Below are 22,448 nucleotides of genomic sequence, written 5' to 3' on the forward strand. Positions count from 1 at the left end.
TATGGTACAAGTGTTCTTGGAACACTTGTATTTCACTTTAAATTAATATTTTAGAAGATTTTATCTTTTATTAGGTTTCCAATTAATTTTTGGTTATTGTGTAATGGATATGAGAATGATCTTGAAGGACAGGGGAAGAGATGCTGCCTAGGAAATGATCAAACAAGATAGGGGAGACCCCGGAGTTGCTTAATACTCAGAAAGAATCTTAAGATACATCTTAATGGATCAGGTGTTTAAAAGTGAGCGCAGGGGATTTCTAATTTCAGACTTGCAAGATTCTGTTATTGTAGCCTTAGAATAAAATTGAATTAGCTCATCTGGTTTATCTGGGAAGGCTGATGTTGCTTATAAATCTTATCTTTCGTTTATTTGACCATTTTAAATTTTGTAGCCGTTTTAAATGTTGAAAGCTGTTCTTTAATAATGTATGGATTAGACTGAGTTGAATTTTTAATATTAATTAATTACAGGTAGTCTTCAACTTACAACCACAATTGAGCTCAAAATTTCCATTGCTAATCAAAGCAGTTAAGTGATGTTTGTCACATTTTATGTCCTTTTTGCCACAGTTGTTAAATGAATCACTACAGTTGTTAAGTGAATCATGTGGTTGTTAAGTGAATCTGGCTTTCCCCATTGACTTTGTCGAAAGCCAGCCTGGAATGTTGCAAATGGTACTCAATAAGATCCTGGGACAGTGCAACGTTCATATATACATGCCAGTTGCCAAGCACCTAAATTTTGATCATGTGACAATGGACTGCTGCAATGGTCATTAAGTGTTAAAAGTACCCGTAAGCTACTTTTTTCAGTGCCATTGTAATGGTCACTAAACTAATGGTTGTAAGTCAATGACTGTCTGTGATTTGCTTAAGTGCCATGGAACCCTTAAGACTATGGAACCCTCTTTCCCCAATGGGATTGCCCCCCTCCCGCACTTGTGCTGGCAAAAGGGCCTTCATTAGCCAAGGAATGTCAGCTGTGGAATTCAAGAGAATAGCCTTCTTTATCACAGCTCCTCCCCTTTGGAACCTCTTGCTACAGGAGATAAGATCCGCCTCCTCTTTTAGCCTTCAGGAAAACTCTGGCTATGCCACCTGGCATGGGATCCTGGAGGAGAAACCACTGGCTGGAGGTGATTAGTATACAAACTCTCCTCCAAATCTTTGTTTTAGTTTGTTTTAATTTTTTTCTAATTTTTTATAATTTATAAATGTATTTATAACTATTATTATAAGTTGTTTCGTCCAGATGTATGTAGCTCAGACTTGCCTGAACTGCGAGATGGATGGCAACTAAATCTGATAAAAATAAACCAACACAAACTGACACAAATGCCCCACAGCTTTAGGAACCAGTAGTAACAGTAAAGGAAACTAGAACTTTGTATTATGAACCTGTATTTTCCCCATTGACCTATTTGCTTTATTTTCTTTATTTTGCCACTTTATATGCCTGAGGCAAGAACCATGTTGTATACTTAATTTTTTGCAGTATTTTATAATCCTTCCCCCGCTTTAATATTTAATAATAGTTGAATGTTAGGGCAGTGTCGATTCCTTGCACAATATCAGTATTCAGTTTTTCAGTGAGCCAGTAATTTCTTTTATACTTAGACTCTTAAAAATGCTATTATTGTAGCGATATTCATTATATATATTATTTGGTGCTGACTACAAAGAACAGAAGTAGCTGCTATCTTTGCTGAACCATGAAACTCATTTTGGGTGTTACCTATCCCAAAAGATTTTGAAATAGTTATTTCTTCCAAGGCTTTCAGTTAGATGCCATATTGGTTGGGCTGTTCCCTTCAAGGCTTCTACTAAGGCTTCTACTAAGTAACATCAACAAATTATTTTGTAGAAGGAGGACACCTTCCTCCCCCCCAAATTCTGTTTTACTTAAATGGAAAGTGGAATATTGAAGAAATTAAAGCCTACATTCTACTCTTCAAAATAGAACTCTCTTCACTTGTTTCTTTCTAGATCTTGGTTCTGCTGAACATACAAAATCACAAGATGCGTCACATACAACGCACTCCATGGTTCCTTCAAATAGTTCAGTTCCCCGGTCTTCCACACCTTCCCATGGTCAGACTACAACTTCAGAACCAGGAAGCATACAGAAGACTCCATCCAAAGTGGTCTATGTTTTTTCAACAGACATGGCTAACAAGTAAGTGGCTCTATTTTTAAATAATAAGTTTATTAAAAATTAAAAGTATAACAAAAAATCAAAGTAAAAAATGGAATAAAAAGAATTGCAGAAAAGAAAAAGAAATAAAAAGATAATGGAAAATGAAGAAAAAATAATCTGGGAAAGACAAAGAAAAATATACGTATAAATTACTTCCCTCTTCATCAGAACAAATATAAACATTTTTGTGGCTTATTTTAAAATGCAACAAATGATCTCTGTTTCCCATATCGTATCTCTGATCTGTGAACAAATCCTTAATATCTCATCTTCAAAACCTGATCAGCAAAAATCAATTCAGTGTTACTAGAGATAACATATCTACTTTAACCTTGATCAAGTAAATCAATTTTATATTCCTTTCTTTTACTTTCAGCAATCTGGATTTTTTTTTTCATTTTTTGGTCCCTTTTCACAGAATTCTTCACAGTTATGACAAGCCTCCTTTGTAAATTCAATACAGGAAAATTATCAAGGTCTTTTTCCAGTACGCTGCTTGGAGAGTCCAAGCAATGGGTTAAACTCAGCCAGTCTGTCCAGGACTGAATTGAAACTTTAGCCGTGCCTCTGATAAAGTTTCCTTGACTTGCCAGATTTTCAATTCAGTCAAAGTCCAGTAGATGTGTTTTAGTTTCTCTCCAGTTCTTGGCAGATTGCTTGGACTCGCCAATTCCATTTTTTGCAGTTATTTATTCCTCTGAAAGAGCAGGAGCGAGGAGAGGTACGCTTTCTTGATTTTTCTCTCTTGTCTTGCCATTCTTGACTCCCATGGTGTCCCGGGCTCTCTCGGGCGCTGCGGAGGTCACAGCAACTGCCGGTTTAACAGGGGCTTGAAGTTCCAATGCCCACACGATCGTGCTGTTTCCCCCCCCCCCCCAATCTGCGTGATCGTTTCCCGGCAGGGGTTTTCGCTGCTGCTGTCCATGCTTGCTGGGGGAAGCTAGCTGCTAGCGTGGAGCCTCAGCAGGCTGTTAATTTGCTTCCAGTGGCCATTTTGGATTGCCTATTTTGGCGTGGCCGCCATTTTATTTTTGCATTCCCCCCGTCTGCATTTTTTTTGCCTGCCGGTACCATTCTGTCTACCCTGCTCTCAGCAGATCACTGCATCAGACTGCTTGTCGGAACCTCGGTGGAGTCTTTGTTTGGAGTAGCTTCCCTGTGGCTCAGGTTCTTCCTTGGCCTCAGTGGTTAGACTTGTGGTCTTTTCATCTGCGGTGGTGCTGGGAGTGAGTGACTCGCACAATCTTACTCCAACAACCACCATATTCGTCTGGCTGCCACCTTCAGTGTCTCCACCTCAAGAGCGCTAGGGCTTGGTTCCAGGGCCGCTAGGGTGGTGAATCAAGAGCTCCTAGTCCCTTACAGTCCCCCAGATAGCCGGAATGGTGGAAAATGGCCCTGGGGAAAGTAGCAGACTAGCCCCTCTACCAGCAGAGTGGCCCCCAGACAGGCTAGCAAGGCAGCCAGGGAGACTCTAAAGGCCAGCAAACCTTACACCAGGCAAGATAGGTAGCTGGGGCCAGGCCTAGATAAAGATGCCCTTCTGTGCCAAAAGGCCTTGGAGAAACAGTTCCATAAGGCCCAACAGCAGGCCCAAGCCTCTAATCGGTCTCCTTCCAGGGACTCCTCATCAGACCCCAGACCAGGGCAATGGCCACCCATTTCTGAGAGTGAAGGGGAAGGGCAGGATTTCTCTCGTCAGGCCTCCCTGGCCTTGGCAGTTTCCCTTGGCTCGCCCGGGCCCTCTATGGTTGACCATATGGACCTGTTTGAGTGCCCATTTGAAGGGGAGGGGGATCCAACTCTCTTGAGTCATTTGGTCCTACAATTGCCGCTAGATCAACCCCCCCCCCCCCCCGGGGTCTACCTGTTGAGCATCAGGGCACAGACCTTTCTGTGGAAATGCAGAATGTTATTGCCAGGCGATTTCTCAGGGCATTGAGAGTGGGATGCACCAGAGAGCAAGCGCCTACGCAAGACCCATCACATTCAGGCCTCCTTCCAAGGAGGTTGCGCAGGCCCTGCAGCCTGGCTCTCCACACTCCTCGCTGGAAAGTGAGGATTCTGCCTGGGAGGAAGATATCCTCCCCAACCCTGAGCCTGATTTCTTAGGGGATGAATCTGCTGTCCCTCATAAGCCCGCCTTCACCAGTTTATTTAAGCAGACTAATTTCAACACTATCTTGAATAAGGTGAAGGCCTCTACCCATTTGGGTTCTACCACCCCAGACCAGGCAGTCCCTGATACCTCAGACCTCAGTAGAGGCCTGTTCGAGGAACCTATTCAGGCTCAGGAAATTGTACCTGTACCCAAATTACTCCTCAACATAGTGCAGAAAGAATGGGCACATCTGGCTACCCTTGCCACCCCTAATGGCAGTGACAAGAAACTATATACAGTAGATGCTAGTCTAGAGGATCTGCTGAAGCTGTTCCCCATGGCTGAGCCAGTAGTTGCGTTCACCTCTTCCTCGATGGTTCCTCCCGATCTCCTGGAGGGACTCAAGGCAGAGGAGAAGAGAACAGAGAAGGCCTGCCATAAGGCTTATCAGGCGGCTGCTTGGGCAATTAAAATGTTTACCTCTGCCTCTTTTCTCTCCAGAGCCTTTGGTTAAGACAGTTACTCACTAGACTTCCAGCCGGAGATAGAAGACTTAGACAGGATGTTAACAAAATCATTGCGGCCACTTAATACACAGTGGATGCCACATTGAATGCTGCAAAGTTTGCTTCTAGGGCCCTTGCTTCCGCCCCTTTCAAAAGGGGTAAGCTTTTGGGGGAGGCATTAGATTCAGTCCTTATAGAGAATAAGGACAAAAAGACTGAAGGTTATGCCTCTAGTCTTTTTGGTGACTGAATGTAAGGGATCTAAATTTATAGGAAGCAGCCCTTTTGGGCTTCAGACCAGCCCTCCACATCTAGTACTTACCAGAGGCCCTACTCCCAGAACGCTGACAGGTCTCAAGACCATCAGATCTTTCATGACAGAGGCTGCCAGCAGAATTTCTCCAAGAGGCCCTTCCGCGGAGGCTCTGGCTCCAGACCCTTCCGTCTGTATAAGTGACCACTAAAGGAGGGCTCTCATTGGCGGGCATCTTCAGTTGTTCCACACCCAGTGGGAGCATATTACGCCAGACCAGTGGGTGCTCCTGACCATCCGCATAGGCCTGACGCTAGAATTCATCTTGCCCCTGCTCCCCCACTTCATCCAGTGCCCAACTCCCCCCTGCCCTGTAAAAAAGGCTCTCATGGAACAGGAGATCCTCCCCTCAGGGAGATCAGGCCATAGGACCGGTTCCACCCGGTCACGAGGGGACAAGATTTTATTCCATTCTATTCCTTGTCCCAAAGAATTTGGGGTGGGGTGGGGTGGAGGGGCATATTAGCTCTAAAAAAGCTGAACCACCACATAGCATACAAAAAATTCAAGATGCAGTCCCTCCAAGCCATTCTGGGCTGCATCAGACCAGGGGACCTGTTAACATCAATAGATCTGAAGGAGGCTACATTCCCATCCTCAAGGCACACCACAGGTTTCTAAGGTTCTTTTACACAAGCCAACACTTCCAGTATAGAGCCCTGCCATTTGGCCTGTCATCAGCCCCAAGAACATTCACAAAGATCCTTGCAGTGGTAGCAGCCTTCCTCAGATCGCGCCTAGTATGGCTCCAGTGCTATCTGGATGACATTGTCATCCAGTCATTATCCTGCCACCAAGCGGCACTACACCTGCAATACACAGTGGCAGTCCTTTGAGACCACGGGTTCTCTGTCAACCTATAAAAGAGTCATCTGGTACCAACCACCAGGTTACAGCACCTTGGCGCCATCATAGACAAAGTTGCATGTCAGGTCTCCTTGTCTCCCGACCGAATGATGAGCCTCAGATCTCTCGTACAACAAGTTCATCAGTCGCACCATGTCCCAATTGTACAGCTGTCCCAACTGTTGGGCAAAATGATCTCCTATCTGTCAATAGTACCTCGGGCCAGGCTTCACTCTCGTTGCCTGCAGTGGCATCTCCTGCCGCACCAGAGGACCAAATGGAGCAACTCACCAGCACCAATTCCGGTCCTCCCACATTGATTCTTTGTTTGGTGGATGACTTCTGCCCTAGCGAGGAGCTCCTTCTTCAGGGAGCCAGACCATCTCACCATCATGACGGATGTCAGCCTGTTCGGCTGGGGGGCTCACTTCCACAACCAGATAGCTCAAGGCAGGTGGTCCGCGACCGAGCTGACACACAGCATCAACTGGCTGGAGCTGAGGTTGGCTATGCGCCACTTTCAGAGCAACATCCAGGGTCGTCACGTGATGATCCTCACAGACAATGTGGCAACCAAGGCACACATAAATCGGCAGGGGGGCACCCGATCCAGGTCTTGACCTATGCTCACTTCAGGTGGAGCACATCTCTGGAGTGAACAATATCCAGGTGAATTGGTTAAGCAGGGCCACGGTCAAGCATTTAGAGTGATACCTGCACCTGGACCTGTTCCATCAGGTGTTGCAGAGATTCGGCCAACCGGTAGTCGATCCGTTAGCCTCCCCGGAGAACTCACCTACCCAGGTTCTTCACAAGGTTTTACAGTCCACAGGTGGAGGGTGTCCTTACATAGCCCCTGGCTGCTGGGACTCCTATATTCCTTCCCTCCACTGCCCCTCCTGCCCAGAGTGATCCAGAAGATCCTGGAGTAGAGAGCAGAAGTTGTCCTCGTGGCTCCCTTCTGGCCCAGGAGATCTGGTTCGCCGATCTGGTGAGTCAATCCACCTTGGCAAATTCCCCTGCAGGAGATCTCTCTCAGCCAGGGGTCTCTACAACACCCAGAGCCCCAGTGGCTACAACTAGTCATATGGCACTTGAGAGGGATCTCCTAAGCAGAGGCAGTCTCTCTGTCAAAGTCATTCAAAGTCAAAGTACACCATTCTGGCATCCAGAAGACCTGCTACAACTAGAATTTACAACTCCACCTGGAGATCCTTTGAAAGATGGTGCACCGCACATGAGCTAACGCCTACCACAGCAACAGTTCCCCAGGTGCTAGACTTTTTGCAGGAAAGTCTTTACCAGGCTTGGCGCCAAATACCCTCAGACACCAGCCTTGTCCACTAGTCTTGTGCTTGAAAGTCATTCATCACTTGGACGGCACCCCATCATACGCAGCTTCCTGCAGGGTGCCACAAACCTGTGACTGCTGGTCATCCATAGGTTCCATTGTGGGAACTCGAGGTGGTGCTATGGGCTCTTGTCTCCGCGCCCTTCAAATGTTTGCGTTCCACCAGCTTGAAACATCTGACCTTTAAGACTGCCTTCTTAATTGCCATCACATCTGTGCAATGGATCTCGGAGTTGGCCACTCTGTCGATTAGGGAGGACTTGTGCATGATTCGCCCTGACAGAGTTATCCTCCACCTGGATCTGTCCTTTATCCCCAAGGTCAACGCATGGTTTCACCGTGCACAGGAGCTTATTCTCCCGGATTTCTGTCCACATCCCAGACACCCGAGAGAGAGGAGGTGGCACGTGCTTGACTTCCGCCACATTCTACGCAAGTACATCAAGTGCACGGCTGCTTTTCGCCGTTCTGAGTCACTTTTCGTCTCTTTTCAACCTGCTTCCCAAGGTCGCAGAGTCTTCCACCATTGATTGTTGGCTGCAGGCATGCATTTAACTCTTGTACATCTTGCAATTAAGACCGGTGCCATGCCATATCACCACACATTCTATGTGCAACGCAGCCACCACCGTGGCCTGGGCCTCCCTGGTGCCAATAGAAGAGATTTGCAGGGCTGCTACTTGGACTTCTTTGTCTCCGTTCATTCAGAACTATAAATTGGACCGATTTGCTTCTGCGGAGAGGGATTTTGGAAGGTGAGTCCTACAGGGGATCCATAACAGCGGAGAGACCCTGGACTCTTCTGCTTCTCATCCTAGTGACATTTAGCTTGGGTATGTCCCATTGCTTGGACTCTCCAAGCAGCGTACTGGAAAATGACCATTGGTTTACCTGAAAGGTCGTTTTTAGTATGCTGCGAGGAGAGTCCAACCCCACCCTGGGGTCTTTCTCCACTATCACAGTTTATTGGACCTGTTGGTTTTTTTGGGACTAATTTGGACTTCTTATCAACGTGTACACTTCCACATCTTCATTGAAAATCTGGCAAGTCAAGGCAACACCAGAGGTGTGGCTAAAGTTTCAATTCAGTCATGGGCAGATTGGCTGAGTTTAGACTCTCCTCGCAGCGTACTGAAAACAATCCTTCAGGTAAGCCAATGGTCATTCTCAGGCATAACCCCAAATAAGACAGTGAAATCCAATTGAATTCTATTTTTTATTTGCTTATACCTAACAAACATAATATTGTCTTAGTAAAAATATAACCTAACATTGTAGCTATATTCCGAGAGATTCTGAATGTCCTGAACGTCTTCCTCCCTCTAGTTCAGGATTGCAGAGTCTCTTAATTTGGGCTTCTGTCTGGAATATACTGCCTCTTCCCTGGGAAACTGTGGTGCTACTGAGACCCTCCCCCCCAAGTGCACATTCCATCACAGGTTTCTTTACATAGGATAATCTTCATATTTTGATTATTGCTGTCCTGTAGAATAATGCCAGATTTGTCTTTTTGCAGGTTGTTCTTAATGAGAAGTGACAGCCAGTTATAGCTTTCTGTTATAAATATGTCTGGTGTAATTATTATCTATAAATCTATCACATCATATGTGTGGTACATATTTTTCTCTGAGTTGAAGTAGGTTTATTGTAAAACAGCTAAAAAATACTGTTCCTATTTATTTGCAATATTTGATATCCCCTCTGTATCCCAGTGCAGGATTTAAATTGATAACTCTGCCAGGGAAGGACAGTAACAGTTTAGATTATTATTTATTGTAGACCTTGACTGACTGAGGAATGTATGGGTAGATAAAAGCACAAATGGAAAAGGGAAGAAGACCTAAAGAATGGAGATTACTGAAGAAAATGGAATTAAATTAGTGAAAAGAAGACTTGATTAAGATCTATACTGTAAATGACTCCAGACAATGGGAGAAGGCCAGCACATCCAAAATTGTGTTGTGTCAGTTGAATGTCCTACCTTCAGGGATTGAAAAGTCAAGAGTTGAGGCTTCAGTTATTATGATTCTCAAGGTGAAGCAGTTAATCTTTGCATCTGCAGATGCCAGCATTCAGAGATTGATTAGCAGTCAGAACTACAGAATAACAGAATTGGAAGGGACCTTGGAGATCTTCTAGTCCAACTCCCTGCTCAAGCAGGAAACCCTGTACTATTTTAGCATGAGAAGCAGCAGATACAGTGGCAGGAATATACAGTTCTCTTACCAATATTCAGCAGGAAGGCTAGAGGATGTAACAAAAGGAACCATATGAAGAACTACAAAGGCAAAGCAGTATGGAAGGATCAGGAAGTGGAGGAGTATGGCCAGGCTTGTATCAGACACACAGGGAAACAATAGGAGTTACTAGGCAAGGACTGGCTCAGCCTGGTTTTGATCAAGTACTGCAGCTCAGAACATTGGACTGCTGGGAGGAAGATTAGAGGAGAGGAGAGGAAGAGTGATAATTCCCTGAGTGGAAGTAGAAAATAAAGATTTCCCATTGATTTGTGATCATGTGGGGGATAACTTCAACCTGCATGAGAATTGGATGGAAGAGTGGTCAGGGGAAATTGTATTAGGTAAAGATAGATAAATTTAAAGATTAGGTCAATTGGCAAGAGAGGGAGGTTCTCTGGAGAGATATTTGTAGTGGCATGTAACTTGGGAAAACTTGAGACGGGAGGGACTGCAGAAATTAATAGAGGACCTGGTAAGGAGGAAAGATTATTATTGTAATGAAAAGAGAGGAATTTTATAGGATATGGGTGAAATGAGTTTTACAGGGCATTGGAAACTTATGGCCACTTTCTACTTCTGTGATTTCTTTCCCAAATGTTAAGTCAAGATGGTTAGAACTTAAGATCAAGCCAAATGTTAGGTCCTCTTGCAATAAGTCTATCCATGATCTAATTGTGAACAAGAGGGCAGATATTGATATATATTACTGATAACTGATTGGTAAGGAGGAGTGTGTTCTATATCTGAGATGTGTTCACTTGAGTTTTTGGTGCTACATTAGCCTTCATATTTAGGCAGGAAGGTGGAGTGGTAGTCAATTTCTGTGAAACCTTGTGAGAAGCACTATTTTGTATGTGACTGGAGGTAAGACCTTGTTTGTGTGGCAAGGGTTGTGGGAGAAGCTAGGAATGTTAGTGCTTTACTGTTGAATTCCAGTTCAAGTTGCTAGTACTTAACAATGAGTTGGTTGTTGATTCCTTTGTCCTCCTGATTCTGATTGTGTTCCATTCACTGTCAATGAAGCTAGATTCTAAAATTCATGGCCATAGACTGGTCTGAGGATATCATGGCTCTAATCAAAGTGATACACTAGATTTGGTTTTTAACTCAGAACAGATGGTATGTGTTGGTGGAAAACATTTCCTTTAGCATATGTCATTGATTATTCCAATAACTTGGATTGGGGTAACCAGGCCCAACATTTTCTGTAGAGAGAACGGTCCAATTAAAATGGTTTCTCTAAGTTCCTAATGGACTTGACAGGGTTATACAGGCATTTGGAAATTTATGAATGATTGAATGAATGGAAAGTTCTGTTGGGCATATGGTTATGCTTTGGAATACTGAAATAATGTAAATGCTTGATAGAATTGCTCCTGAGTGACTTCTTCTATTTGTTGATCCTACAGGATTGCTTTGTACTTTTAAGGAATTCCCTGAGATGAAATGGGAGAAAAGATACCAAGAATGACAATGTAGGGGGAAAAGTGAACATAATTGAATGTGGATACAAATTTAGCTTAGAGCCATCACTTCAGTACTAAAGGGATGAAGTGTTGTTACTTCTCGACCATTCTGCATTTTTAAATGGCCTGAATCCTGTTGAGAAAGGTTGGGTCAGAACCAGGAATGAGTGAAGGCATCTGTGGATAGAATTACTCATTTTTTGCATGGTGTTGGGTTGGAAAATAGTCTAAAGAGTTGACCGAGGTGATGTCCTTGAAATTGTGAACCTCCAATTGGCTAGAATACTTGGTAAAGTTACTTCTGCTACTTGTGAACTTGATTCCATTGTAGCTACTGTGTAGAATGAAGGTCTGAATGTCAGTAAATCCCTTTTTAAGAAATGACTTGAAAGATGTGCTGGTATGACTCCTGCTTAACAGGACTTCCCTGAACCCATCCATGTTAAGTGACTATTGACTAGTCATCATCCTTTCTTTTTTAGAGAAGTTTGTGACAAAGGATTCTGGAGCAAGCAGATTATCTACACCTGTTTATTCTAGTCATAGAAGTCATTGTCTGATCTCTATGGCAGGATTTGGAAGCAGGATCTCTTTTTCTGATGCTTCTTTTACCATCTATGGTATTATTATAAGTTGCCCAGTAAGAGATGTGATAGAAGTCTTGACCTGACTGGGAAACTGTCAAGATTTATATGTATGGGGGAAAACATAAGATATGACAATGGATTTGTAGAACGATATGACTATAAGTATATATTGTTTTGCTTGATGTTATTCAATTGGAACAGCATAGTAGTTATAAATCGTGACCCGTCAAAAGCGCGGACGACAAAAGCGCGATCGACAAAATTGCGCCTTTGACGTCATCACAGCGCGACGAAAAAGATCGAAAAATTCAAATAAAAATTAATAAAAATTAAATTAAAGCAAGCCGATTCACATAAAGGTAAGGGTTAGGTTTAGGGTTAGGGTTAGGTTAAGGGTTAGGGTTAGCTTTAGAGCGTTAGCGTTAGGGTTAGGTTAAGGGTTAGCGTTAGGTTTTTCGTTACTTTAACGGTTAGGTTTAGGGTTAGGTTTAGGGTTAGGTTAAGAGTTAGGTTTAGGGTTAGGTTTAGGGTTAGGTTTGGGGGGCTTAGGGTAAGGTTTTCGCTTTATTTTTACATTTTTCGAACTTTTTCGTCGCGCTGTGATGACGCCACAGCGCGCTTTTGTCGAGCGCGATTTTGTCCTACGCGCTTTTGTGGTGGAACCGTTATAAATAAAGCAAAAAATGTTTTTCATATATTTATCAACTGTGCTTTTGGGCTATAAGAATTCAGTTACAGAAGGAAATTTGATTTTTTTATGGCAGAAAAAAACATTCTAAATGATGTCTTAAAATGATGCATCTGTTTTGTTTTCCTTAGGGCTGCAGAAGCTGTATTGAAGGGACAAGTAGAAACTATTGTTTCTTTTCACATTCAGAACATCTCTAACAAGGCAGAACGAAACAGTGTATCCTTGGTAAGTAACTTGATAAATGGAGAAGAGAATGGAGAACAGAAAACTGGGCAGAAAATTATTATGTATTATTTGTACTACCATGCATTTTTTCCAGCTATGGAAAGTGTTGGACAGTTTTGTCCTCATTTGTCAAAAGAGTCAGGCTTGCTTTCTATAGCTTGACTTGGGTGGGTTACTTTTTGTTTTGGTTCAGGTAGAGAGAAGGTTCTGACAGACAGGAGGCATAAAAATGTTATAGCTCTAAAATAAATTCCTCACCTTCAGAAATTCAACCAGATCAGATGATAAAATCTTATGTTTGTGAAAACTATCTTTGATCAGTTTCTAATTAACAAGAGCCATGTGAAATTGTTTTCTTCAGAACACTCAGCTTCCACCTCTCCGAAATGATACAAAGTCTCAAATTCCATCACAGCTGCCTACTTCTCAAGAACAAACTCCTCCCCAGAATGCAAAAATGCAGCAGACTCCTCCCATTCCAGTTCCAGCACCAGCACCAGCGCCTAAATCTGCTAGTTCTTCTTGCCCTATTGACCAAGACAATCCTGGCCTAGAAAGTAATGTGATGCCTGCAGGAAGTCCTGCTAACTCCACTCCTCTACAAGCTGAAGGATTTAGGCAAACTTCAACCCCCAATAATCGAGCAGTTAGTCCAGTTTCCCAAGGAAGTAATAGTTCCACTGCAGATCCTAAAGGTCCCAACCAGCAAGTATCTGGAGGAGATCCCCCAAACATGGGTGAAAATCCAGATGGGCTATCCCAGGAACAACTGGAGCATAGAGAACGTTCGTTACAAACTTTGCGAGATATTCAGCGAATGCTTTTCCCAGATGAAAAAGAATTTGCTGGAGGCCAAACTGGGGTGTCCCAGCCAAATTCTGCAGTTCTGGATGGTCCCCAAAAGAAATCTGAAGGACCAATACAGGCAATGATGGCCCAATCTCAAAATTTAGGTAAAGGGCCAGGACCCCGGACAGAAGGAGGGGCTGCATTTGGTTCCCAAGGGCACAGAGACATGCCATTTTCGCCAGATGAAGTTGGACCACCATCCATTAATTCTCAATCTGGTCCTATTGGACCAGACCATCTGGATCACATGACCCCTGAACAAGTAGCCTGGCTGAAATTGCAGCAGGAGTTCTACGAAGAGAAACGGAGAAAGCAAGAACAGGTTGTACAACAGTGTTCCTTACAGGACATGATAGTTCACCAGCATGGGCCACGAGGATTAGTTAGAGGCCCCCCACCTCCATATCAGATGACCCCAGGTGATGGCTGGGGGCCTGGAGGGCCTGAACCCTTTCCTGAAAGCATAGCAATGCCTCACTCGCTACCTCCAAGAGGCATGGCCCCCCATCCCAATGTACCTAGCAGCCAGATGCGACTGCCTGGATTTTCTGGAATGATAAACCCTGACATAGAAGGACCCAATGTCCCAAACACAACAGGTAGACCTGGGCTTTCAGGTGTTCCTTGGCCAGATGATGTGCCAAAAATTTCAGATGGCCGCAATTTTCCTCCTGGGCCAGGTGTGTTTAGTGGTCCAGGACGAGGGGAGAGGTTTCCAAATCCTCAAGGTTTGCCTGAAGATATTTTCCAGCAGCATTTAGCAGAAAAACAACTAGGACTTCCTTCTGGCATAAGCATAGAAGGAATTAGGCCTGGCATGGAGATGAACCGGATGATTCCCCCTCAGAGACACATGGAGCCTGGCAATAACCCCATCTTTCCACGTATGCCAGTTGAGGGACCCATGAGCCCTTCTCGGGGGGAATTTCCAAAAGGAATACCACCTCAGATGGCAGCTAACAGAGAGTTGGAATTTGGGATAGGCCCCAGCAGCATGAAAGGGGATGTGAACCTGAATGTCAACATCACTTCCAATCCACCAATGTTACCTCAGAAAATGAGGGAAGCTGGAGTGGGTCCAGAAGAAATTATGAAGATGCGCTCGGGTATCTCAGAAATGCTCCCCGCTCAGCAAAAAATGGTTCCCTTGCCATTTGGTGAGCATCCTCAACAGGACTATGGAATTGGCCCAAGACCTTTTCATCCTATGTCTCAGGGCCCAGGTGTTGGTCTCCGGAATCATAGAGAGCAAATAGGGCCTGACCAAAGGACTAACAATCGTCTTAGCCACATGCCACCACTACCTCTGAACCCCTCCAGTAACCCAAACAGCCTCAACACGACTCCTCCGGTTCAACGCAATCTCGGACGCAAACCCCTGGATGTCTCTGTTGGTGCCAGCCAAGTTCATTCTCCAGGCATAAATCCACTTAAATCTCCCACAATGCGCCAGGTTCAGTCTCCCATGCTGGGTTCTCCTTCTGGAAACCTCAAGTCTCCCCAGACTCCATCACAGCTGGCAGGGATCCTTGCTGGTCCAACTACCGCAGCTGCAGCTGCTTCAATCAAATCTCCTCCAGTTATGGGTTCTGCTGCCGCTTCACCTGTCCATCTCAAATCTCCATCCCTCCCTGCACCTTCTCCTGGATGGACTTCATCTCCAAAGCCCCCATTGCAGAGCCCTGGAATCCCCCCGAACCATAAAGGATCTCTTGCTATGTCTTCACCAGCCATGATGGGAAATGTTGAATCAGGTCAGACTTATTTTTTTCTTATGTCTTTTTGATCAATAGTGTCCCTAGCTTGTTTCTAAATTGTTTTGCTCTGATGCTATTAACAGTTGCTCAGCAGTTGAGCAGGTCAATTTGTTTCTCTTGTGAATTTAGAACTCTTTGAGTTCTACAGTTTTATGTATCAGGACGTAGTAAAAATCATCTGGTCCTCTGCAGTTCTTAAAAGTAGGTAAATACAGCCTCAGATGAACAACATATGACATACTATACCATGTCATAATTTATTTTACAAAAAGAAATCCAAAATGGAGAAGCCATGTGTGAAAAACTAAGTACACTTCATAATACAATAGCTTGAGGAACCACCTTTAAGAGCAACAATAATTTGAAATAATCATTTTTTGTATGACTTTATCAATCTCTCACATCATTGTGGAGGAATTTTGGCCCACTTGTCTGTTTCTTTTCAGTTCATTGAGGTTTGTGGGTGTTTATTTATGCACATCTCTCTTAAGGCCCCACCATATCATTTCAATCGGCTGAGGTCTGGACTTTGACTAGGCAATTGCAACACCTTGATTCTTTTCTTTTTCAGCCATTCTGTTGTAGATTTGTTGGTGTGCATTGGGTCATTGTCCTGTTGCATGACCCAGTGTCAGCCAGGCTTTAGCTGTTAGAAATGTGTCCTCACATTTGACTCTAGAATATCTTTGGTATACAGTAGAGTTCATGGTCGACACAATGACTGCAAGATGCCCAGGTCCTGTAGCTGCAAAAGAAACCCAAATCATCACTACTCCACCACTGTGCTTGATGGTTGGTGTAAGGTGTTTGTGCTGATAAACTATTTTTGGTTTTCCCCAAACATGGCACTGTGCATTATGGCCAAACACCTCTACTTTGGTATCATTTGTCCAAAGAATAGTGTTCCAGAAGTCTTATGAGTTGTTTAACTTTGCAAACTTAAGCTGTACCACCCAGTTCTTTTTAGAGAGAAGAGGCTTTCTCCTTGAAACCCATACTTGTTCAGTCTTCTTAAAATTATATTATCATGAACTTCAACATTTAACATGCTAAAACTGAAGCCTGTAAGTCTGAGATGTAACTCTTGAATGTTTTGCAATTTCTCTGAGCATTGCATGGTCTATTCTTGGGATGAATTTGCTGGGACGTCCACTCCTGGGAAGATTGGAAACTTTCTTGAATGTTGTCCACTTGTGAATAATCTTCCTCAATGTAGAATGATGAACTTGAAATTGTTTGGAAATGGCCTTAACACCATTCACAGATTGATGGGCAGCAACTAGAGACCAGCAAACTCCTAAAACTTTGGCTTTTATAGAGGTAGTCACATTTACTGAAGATTAATTAATCAAGAGCACTTGATTAGCAGAACCTGGCTGCTTCTTAGTCCATTCATACCTATGAAAGCTGTAAAGGTATTCTTAGTTTTTTCACACATGGCTTCTTTATTTTGAATTTCTTTTTGTAAAATAAATGACAAGGTATAATGTCATCTGTGGTTCATCTGGAGCTGTATTTACCTACTTTTTAAGAACTGCAGAGGACCAGATGATTTTTACTATGTCCTGATAGATAAAATCATAGAACTCAAAGGGCGTACTTTCTTTTTCACATGACGGTGTCTTCCCCCTCTAATGTTCAAACTAAAGCAGAGGGCTAGGGGTTAGTAATCTAGTAACAGAATTGGTGGAAACTTGTGAATTGATAATTGAGCAAGCTGTTTAAATGTATGTTCCTTGTTTAGCAACCTGATATACCTATCTAGTTTGATTGATTAAATTATTAAGCAGAAATATTGAGAACATGGCCATTAGTTAGAGGACCATTTTGAAATGGTCTCTTTTCTTTTATATCCATACTGTAATAATAGCAAAATAGTTTGTTATTGCTGCCTTCTGGGAACTTTGAATTCTTGATCAAATCTATGCCCTGATGATTTCTGATGATCTTCCATCCAAGTATCAATTGGGTGCAACCCTGCTTAGTGTTTTGATGTCAGTCAGGGTTGGCTAGGTTCTGCCACCAACCTGAGTGTGGCATAAAACTACCACTTAAGGAAATTTTTGAAAAAGACACAGAAGTTAGGATAGTAACCACCATTTGGTAAATGCTCTGTATTTTAGTGGATTTTAAAGATTTCGCACAATGCTCTCTCTATACACTCACATGGAAGTTAGTGTATAACTAACTTGGGATTTGAGTGTCTATTATGAGTAGTCAGAGAAATGTCAGTTGAAATTTTCATGGATTTTACCATTCCACAAAATGGAATTCCTTGGTTTTGATTCACATGGTCTTGTTTTCCCTGTAGAATTGCAAGTGCCATTTAATCTTCCAGATTTATAGTTTAAAGGCAACGGACTAGTCTCACCTTGTAAGATTGTAATAAAGCAAGTCTCCAGTGTGCAATGTTTGCATGCAGTTGTTTGATAGATCCAGCCTTGGGAGCAATTTAATTTATGAAATCATGTTATTCTGGGAATTAGGAAGGCAACCAAGTCAACAATTTGGATACACTGTCCTCTAGTGTTTCACAGAAATCATTGCAATGGAGCAGCAATCTGCTTTTGTTAATAGTAGGGATTTCTTTTACTTCTGAGGCAAACCAATTTTTTATCTTAAGAGTGGTCAAACTTTTGAAAATTTAGAATAGAATCAAATAGAATAATGTTTATGAAGTTTATAAAAAAGGGGAGACCTCAGCTGTACATAAATCATTTGAGCTCCTATATGCTTTGCCCTTTAAGTAACTCAGGCAAAGGAATATAGTTTTATATAATTATGGAATGTAAGAGCAGGAGGAGGCTCTTGGAGACCAGCTAGTTCAGGGATGTCAAACTTGCGTCGTCACAGCAGATGTATCAGGACTTTTCCCCACTTCGCTAAAGCGGGCGTAGGCTTGGCCAGTACATGGTGCATCCGGCCCATGGGCCCCAGGTTTGACAGCCCTGATCTAGTGTATAATAGCATTGATGTTCCTAGGGATACTTGTAAATGGGAAATTATTTAGCATTTAGCATTGCTGAAAAAAAATGATCCAAAATGTGAAAAGGCAGTCAGTGTTTCTAAAATGCAAGATCATGCGCTTAGAGAAAAAGAATACCAGTAAATTTGGTGACCTTATATTTCCTCATCTAAACGATTATACCACCTTTGATATATACTCTCTGGGAAATATTGTTCTTTGAGATGTATACCCAACTATACATCCTTCGTTTTTGTATCTTCTCTGCTAGAATTTCCTGGGACATCATGCCAAACGTTTAAGTCAGGGTAGTATGCCCACTGCACTACCACAATCTCTTAAGCTGCACACCCTATGAAAAAGGCGATCATATTGATTTAGCATGATTTGTTCATGATAAACCCCATTGACTTCTGTTAAGTAGTCATTCTATTCCCAATGATCCCAAAGTTGAGCTACTTTAGAGTTTTGCTTAGTATTAGAGTTAAACCAGCTTATCTATAGTTATCAGGGAGATGCTTCTCTTTTCCCCCTTTTGAAGATTTTACCTTTTGTTGTCATCTGGGACTATATGTTTCAGGCAGGGGGACTTTGGAATGACATCAGCAAGCTTTTTCAAGACTCATAGACATGATTGATCTGGTTCTACAGACTAACTGATTTATAGTAATCAAGTGTTCTCTACTCATGAGTGCCACATGGTCATTCTGTTTCATTCCATTAGGAGTTATGCCTTTTTCTTATCACCAGTTACTATTGAACGTATTCAAGAAGTTTCTTTTCTTTCTTTTACTACTGACATGGCAAAAAGGCTGCTTTGATGTCTTTAGCTTGCCTATTTCCCCTTTATGCTTAAGCTTTTATAACTTTTCTGCAGATAGATATTTGATGATACACCTCTTCGATGAAGTAAAATACTCAGATTTCATTTGAGTGTGAATTAGAAATGGTTTCTGAAATTCAGAAGTCACCCTCTGAAATAAGATTCTCTTCCTCACTTTCTGATTATTAATCTGAGACAGTAATATTTCCAACTAACACATAGTCCTTGTCCTTTTATTTGTCCTATCTGAATATCAATCAAATTTAATTCTACAATTATTAAACTAAAGCCCTATGCTGTATGCAGGATGTGGCTTAAAATTTAAAACAATTTTACCTAGAATTTTTGTTATGCTCACTAATTACACACTATTATATTAAAATATTAGAGAAAAATTACAAGCTAATTTTGTATTAAACAATTTATAACAGTGTGTGAACTTTTAAATGCTTCCTGCTTGTTCAGCTTTACTTCACATATGCTCCGAAAAGGAGCTATAAATGCTTGCATTGGGATTTCCATTAGTAAGGTAACTAATATTCAAAGTAAATATTTAATTAAAGTAGGGAAGATTGTGAAAGTGGTATTTTGTAAGCATTCATTCCAAAGCCACCTGCAAGTACTGTACAATATCACTCGCTCTGGCAATTCCTAATGGTACAAAATAGATATGATAGTATGGTACTACCACTATATTCACTAATGTCACCTTGTTGTGAGACTGGCAGCAAGCAATTTAATAAACAAATGCTTGCTTTCAAACTGCTGCATAATTGTTGTACATCTATCGTATATAACTCTTAACACTTGTGGTGTATTTCTTGTAATAAAAAGCTGCAGTTGTTTCCACTTGAGATGAAGCACATCTTCCTTCCTTTCATTTAGTTGCACATGTGACTCAGTATGGCTATGTTGAAGAACCTAGCTATCACAGAAAGCAAAATGAGCAACAAGCACAGCATTTGTCTCTTCAGGGTTATGTCTGTTTTTATTTGAACATTGAAGGACTAATAGTGGGAAGATCCTATCTTTACAAATTAGCTAAAGGTCAATTAAATTACAGCACCTTTTTCTATCCCATCAAAAGAATTCCAGAACACTTTGAAGCTTAATTAGCCTTGAATAGTTAGATCTTGTAGTCTCCTGTAATCATTTATTCTGAAACACAGTGTGGCCAAAGGATGGTCTTTGGAGAGAATGTCTGTTGCATTTGATTGTTTTTTGGTAGACAAATTGTAGAACAGTTTCCTGATAATAGGATGTTTAAGCTCATCATAGCTCAGGAGATCATGTGCTTGGCATACAGCAGGTTCTAGGTTCATCCCTCATATGTTCAGCTTAAAAGGTCTAGCAATGGAAGTGATGAGGAATGCCTTTTCCTGGTAAGGAATAAACAGGGGTGAAATTCAGCAGGTAGTAGAAATTTTAAGTAGTTTGAAGAATACCACCTCTGGCTGTCCCCAGAGTGGGGTGGGAATGGAGCTTTTGCAATATCCTTCCCTTGCCACACCCAACAAGCCATGTCCACAGAACCTGTCGTAAATATTTTTGAATTTCAGCACTGACGATAAGGCAAGATTAGAACAAACAAAAATAATGACATGTTATTAAGTAATTTCAAATAGCTGCAGGACTTCTGACTTAGAAACCAAGAACTCTTGGCAATGCATATTTTTCTAAAGAAGTTCATTAAGTAATGTACCTTTAAAAATATTAATTAACCTGCATGTATTTATTTCCAGGTGTTGCACCCCCTTCAACAGTTAGTCAGAATGCTCCTGTGACTCTTTCTGGAAATCTTCCTTCCAGCAGTCCTTATACAATTCCTCCAGAACCCACCCTGTCTCAAAATCCTCTTTCTATTATGATGTCCCGGATGTCCAAGTTTGCTATGCCCAGTTCAACACCGCTCTATCATGATGCTATCAAGACTGTAGCCTCATCAGATGATGATTCTCCTCCAGCACGGTCCCCAAATTTACCATCAATTAACAATCTTTCAGGTAAATAGAAAGAATCCCGCAAATGCTGTTAATCACATATAGTTCTACCATTCTATCTGGAGATAATGTAAATAAAAATAACAGTTATCATGTGGAAAAACAGAGGATTTTCTGAATTTTGCTCACTGAAATTATTCCAATAAATAGGGTGGTTTGAGAGCAACGAATTGACTGTGATTAGCTAGATAAGAGTTCACAGTGAGCATAGTAAAAAACATATGCTTGGGGTATTTTAATAATACTTTTCATAGGGCACACACTATAAGCATATATGCATGGCCTTCTCCCTTACTGACCCTTCCTTTTTCGTTCTTACCTTTTTACCATCAGTAGTTCTCTGAATTCTTTCTTTATATTTAGAATGGAGCACTGTGACTACCAGATTTCTTTAAATTATACAGTGGTGGTTAAAGGTTTATGAACCTTTTGAATTTTCAATATTGCTGCATACATATATAGATCCACACAAGTCATCAAACTAGTTAAAGAAAACCCAGTTAAACAGGTCAAAAACATTTTGCTTGTTCATTTGTTCACTGACAAAAATATAAGTGATATATTTGTGTATGGCAAAAGTATCTGAATCTATTTTTTCAGTAACTGATGTGTCCATTGTGGACAGCAATAATTGGAACTAAATATTTCCAATAACTGTCTTGCATATTGACTTGGAAGAATTTTAGCCCATTCCTCCTTACAAAACAATTCTGGATATTGGTAAACTTCCTTACATGAAATGCCCAATACAAACCTTTCACAATATTTCTATGGGATGAAAACCGGATTTTGATTTGATCATTCACAAATGATTTTCTTTTGCTTTAATCATTATTTGTTTGGATGACTTGTGTGTTTGAGTTGTCTTGCTGCATAGCCAACTTTTTTTGAGCTTCACTTAATGGACAGTTTACTCTGACATTTTCTTGTAGAATTTGTATAGTTTCAAATTTCTGTAGAATTTGCTGGTACAATTTCTTGTCAATGATAGCAAACCATCCCTGCACAAAGGCAGCAAAGTAGGCCATAATTACCATATTTTTCGGAGTATAAAACACACTTTCCCTCCCCCCCCCAAAAAAGAGGGTGAAAGTTTGGGTGCGTCTTATACACCAAATGTAGCGCGCAACCCCCCCCCCTTTGGCCTCTGCCTCCCAGCGATTTGCCTCCTTGCAGCAAGCAGCAAACAGCCTCTTTCAGTTTCAGCTTCAGCACAGTCTGAATAGCACAAGCAGCTGATTGTCGGTTGGATCAGCCTTTGGACCATCAGCTGTTTCAGGTTACAGGGATTGCTATTGCCATCTGTGCAGGCCTCATTTTCGCAGTCCACATCTCGTTTTTGGCCTTTGCATGCCCCGTTGTCAGCCTCCATGTGCCCCATTTGCCACCAATTCTGATCCCCACCACCCAGAACGTATGAAAAAGGGGCCCGTGTATTGCATATTTCCTTAGACTTGAGATAAAAAGGGCTTGATGTGAGTGTGTGAAGGTTGAATGTGTGAAGGTTGATATATGAAAAAAATATTATT

The 22,448-nt window shown here is 42.0% G+C and overlaps 1 protein-coding gene across 1 annotated transcript in view; it reads left to right on the top strand.

Moving 5' to 3' along the window:
* Positions 1 to 22,448, top strand: part of BCL9 (BCL9 transcription coactivator) — a 30,526-nt gene that overhangs the window by 4,103 nt on the left and 3,975 nt on the right. Inside the window, exons 3-6 of the mRNA XM_014076618.2 lie at positions 1,989 to 2,178; positions 12,429 to 12,525; positions 12,887 to 15,128; positions 20,662 to 20,922. Of these exons, the coding sequence (XP_013932093.2) occupies positions 1,989 to 2,178; positions 12,429 to 12,525; positions 12,887 to 15,128; positions 20,662 to 20,922 (2,790 nt within the window). The remainder of the gene's footprint in view (positions 1 to 1,988; positions 2,179 to 12,428; positions 12,526 to 12,886; positions 15,129 to 20,661; positions 20,923 to 22,448) is intronic.

This window comes from Thamnophis sirtalis, unplaced genomic scaffold (genome assembly GCF_051295495.1).
Source record: "Thamnophis sirtalis isolate CommonGarterSnake01/CBP01778 unplaced genomic scaffold, rThaSir2_p1.2 scaffold_8, whole genome shotgun sequence".
In the NCBI taxonomy this organism is placed as follows: Eukaryota; Metazoa; Chordata; class Lepidosauria; order Squamata; family Natricidae; genus Thamnophis; species Thamnophis sirtalis.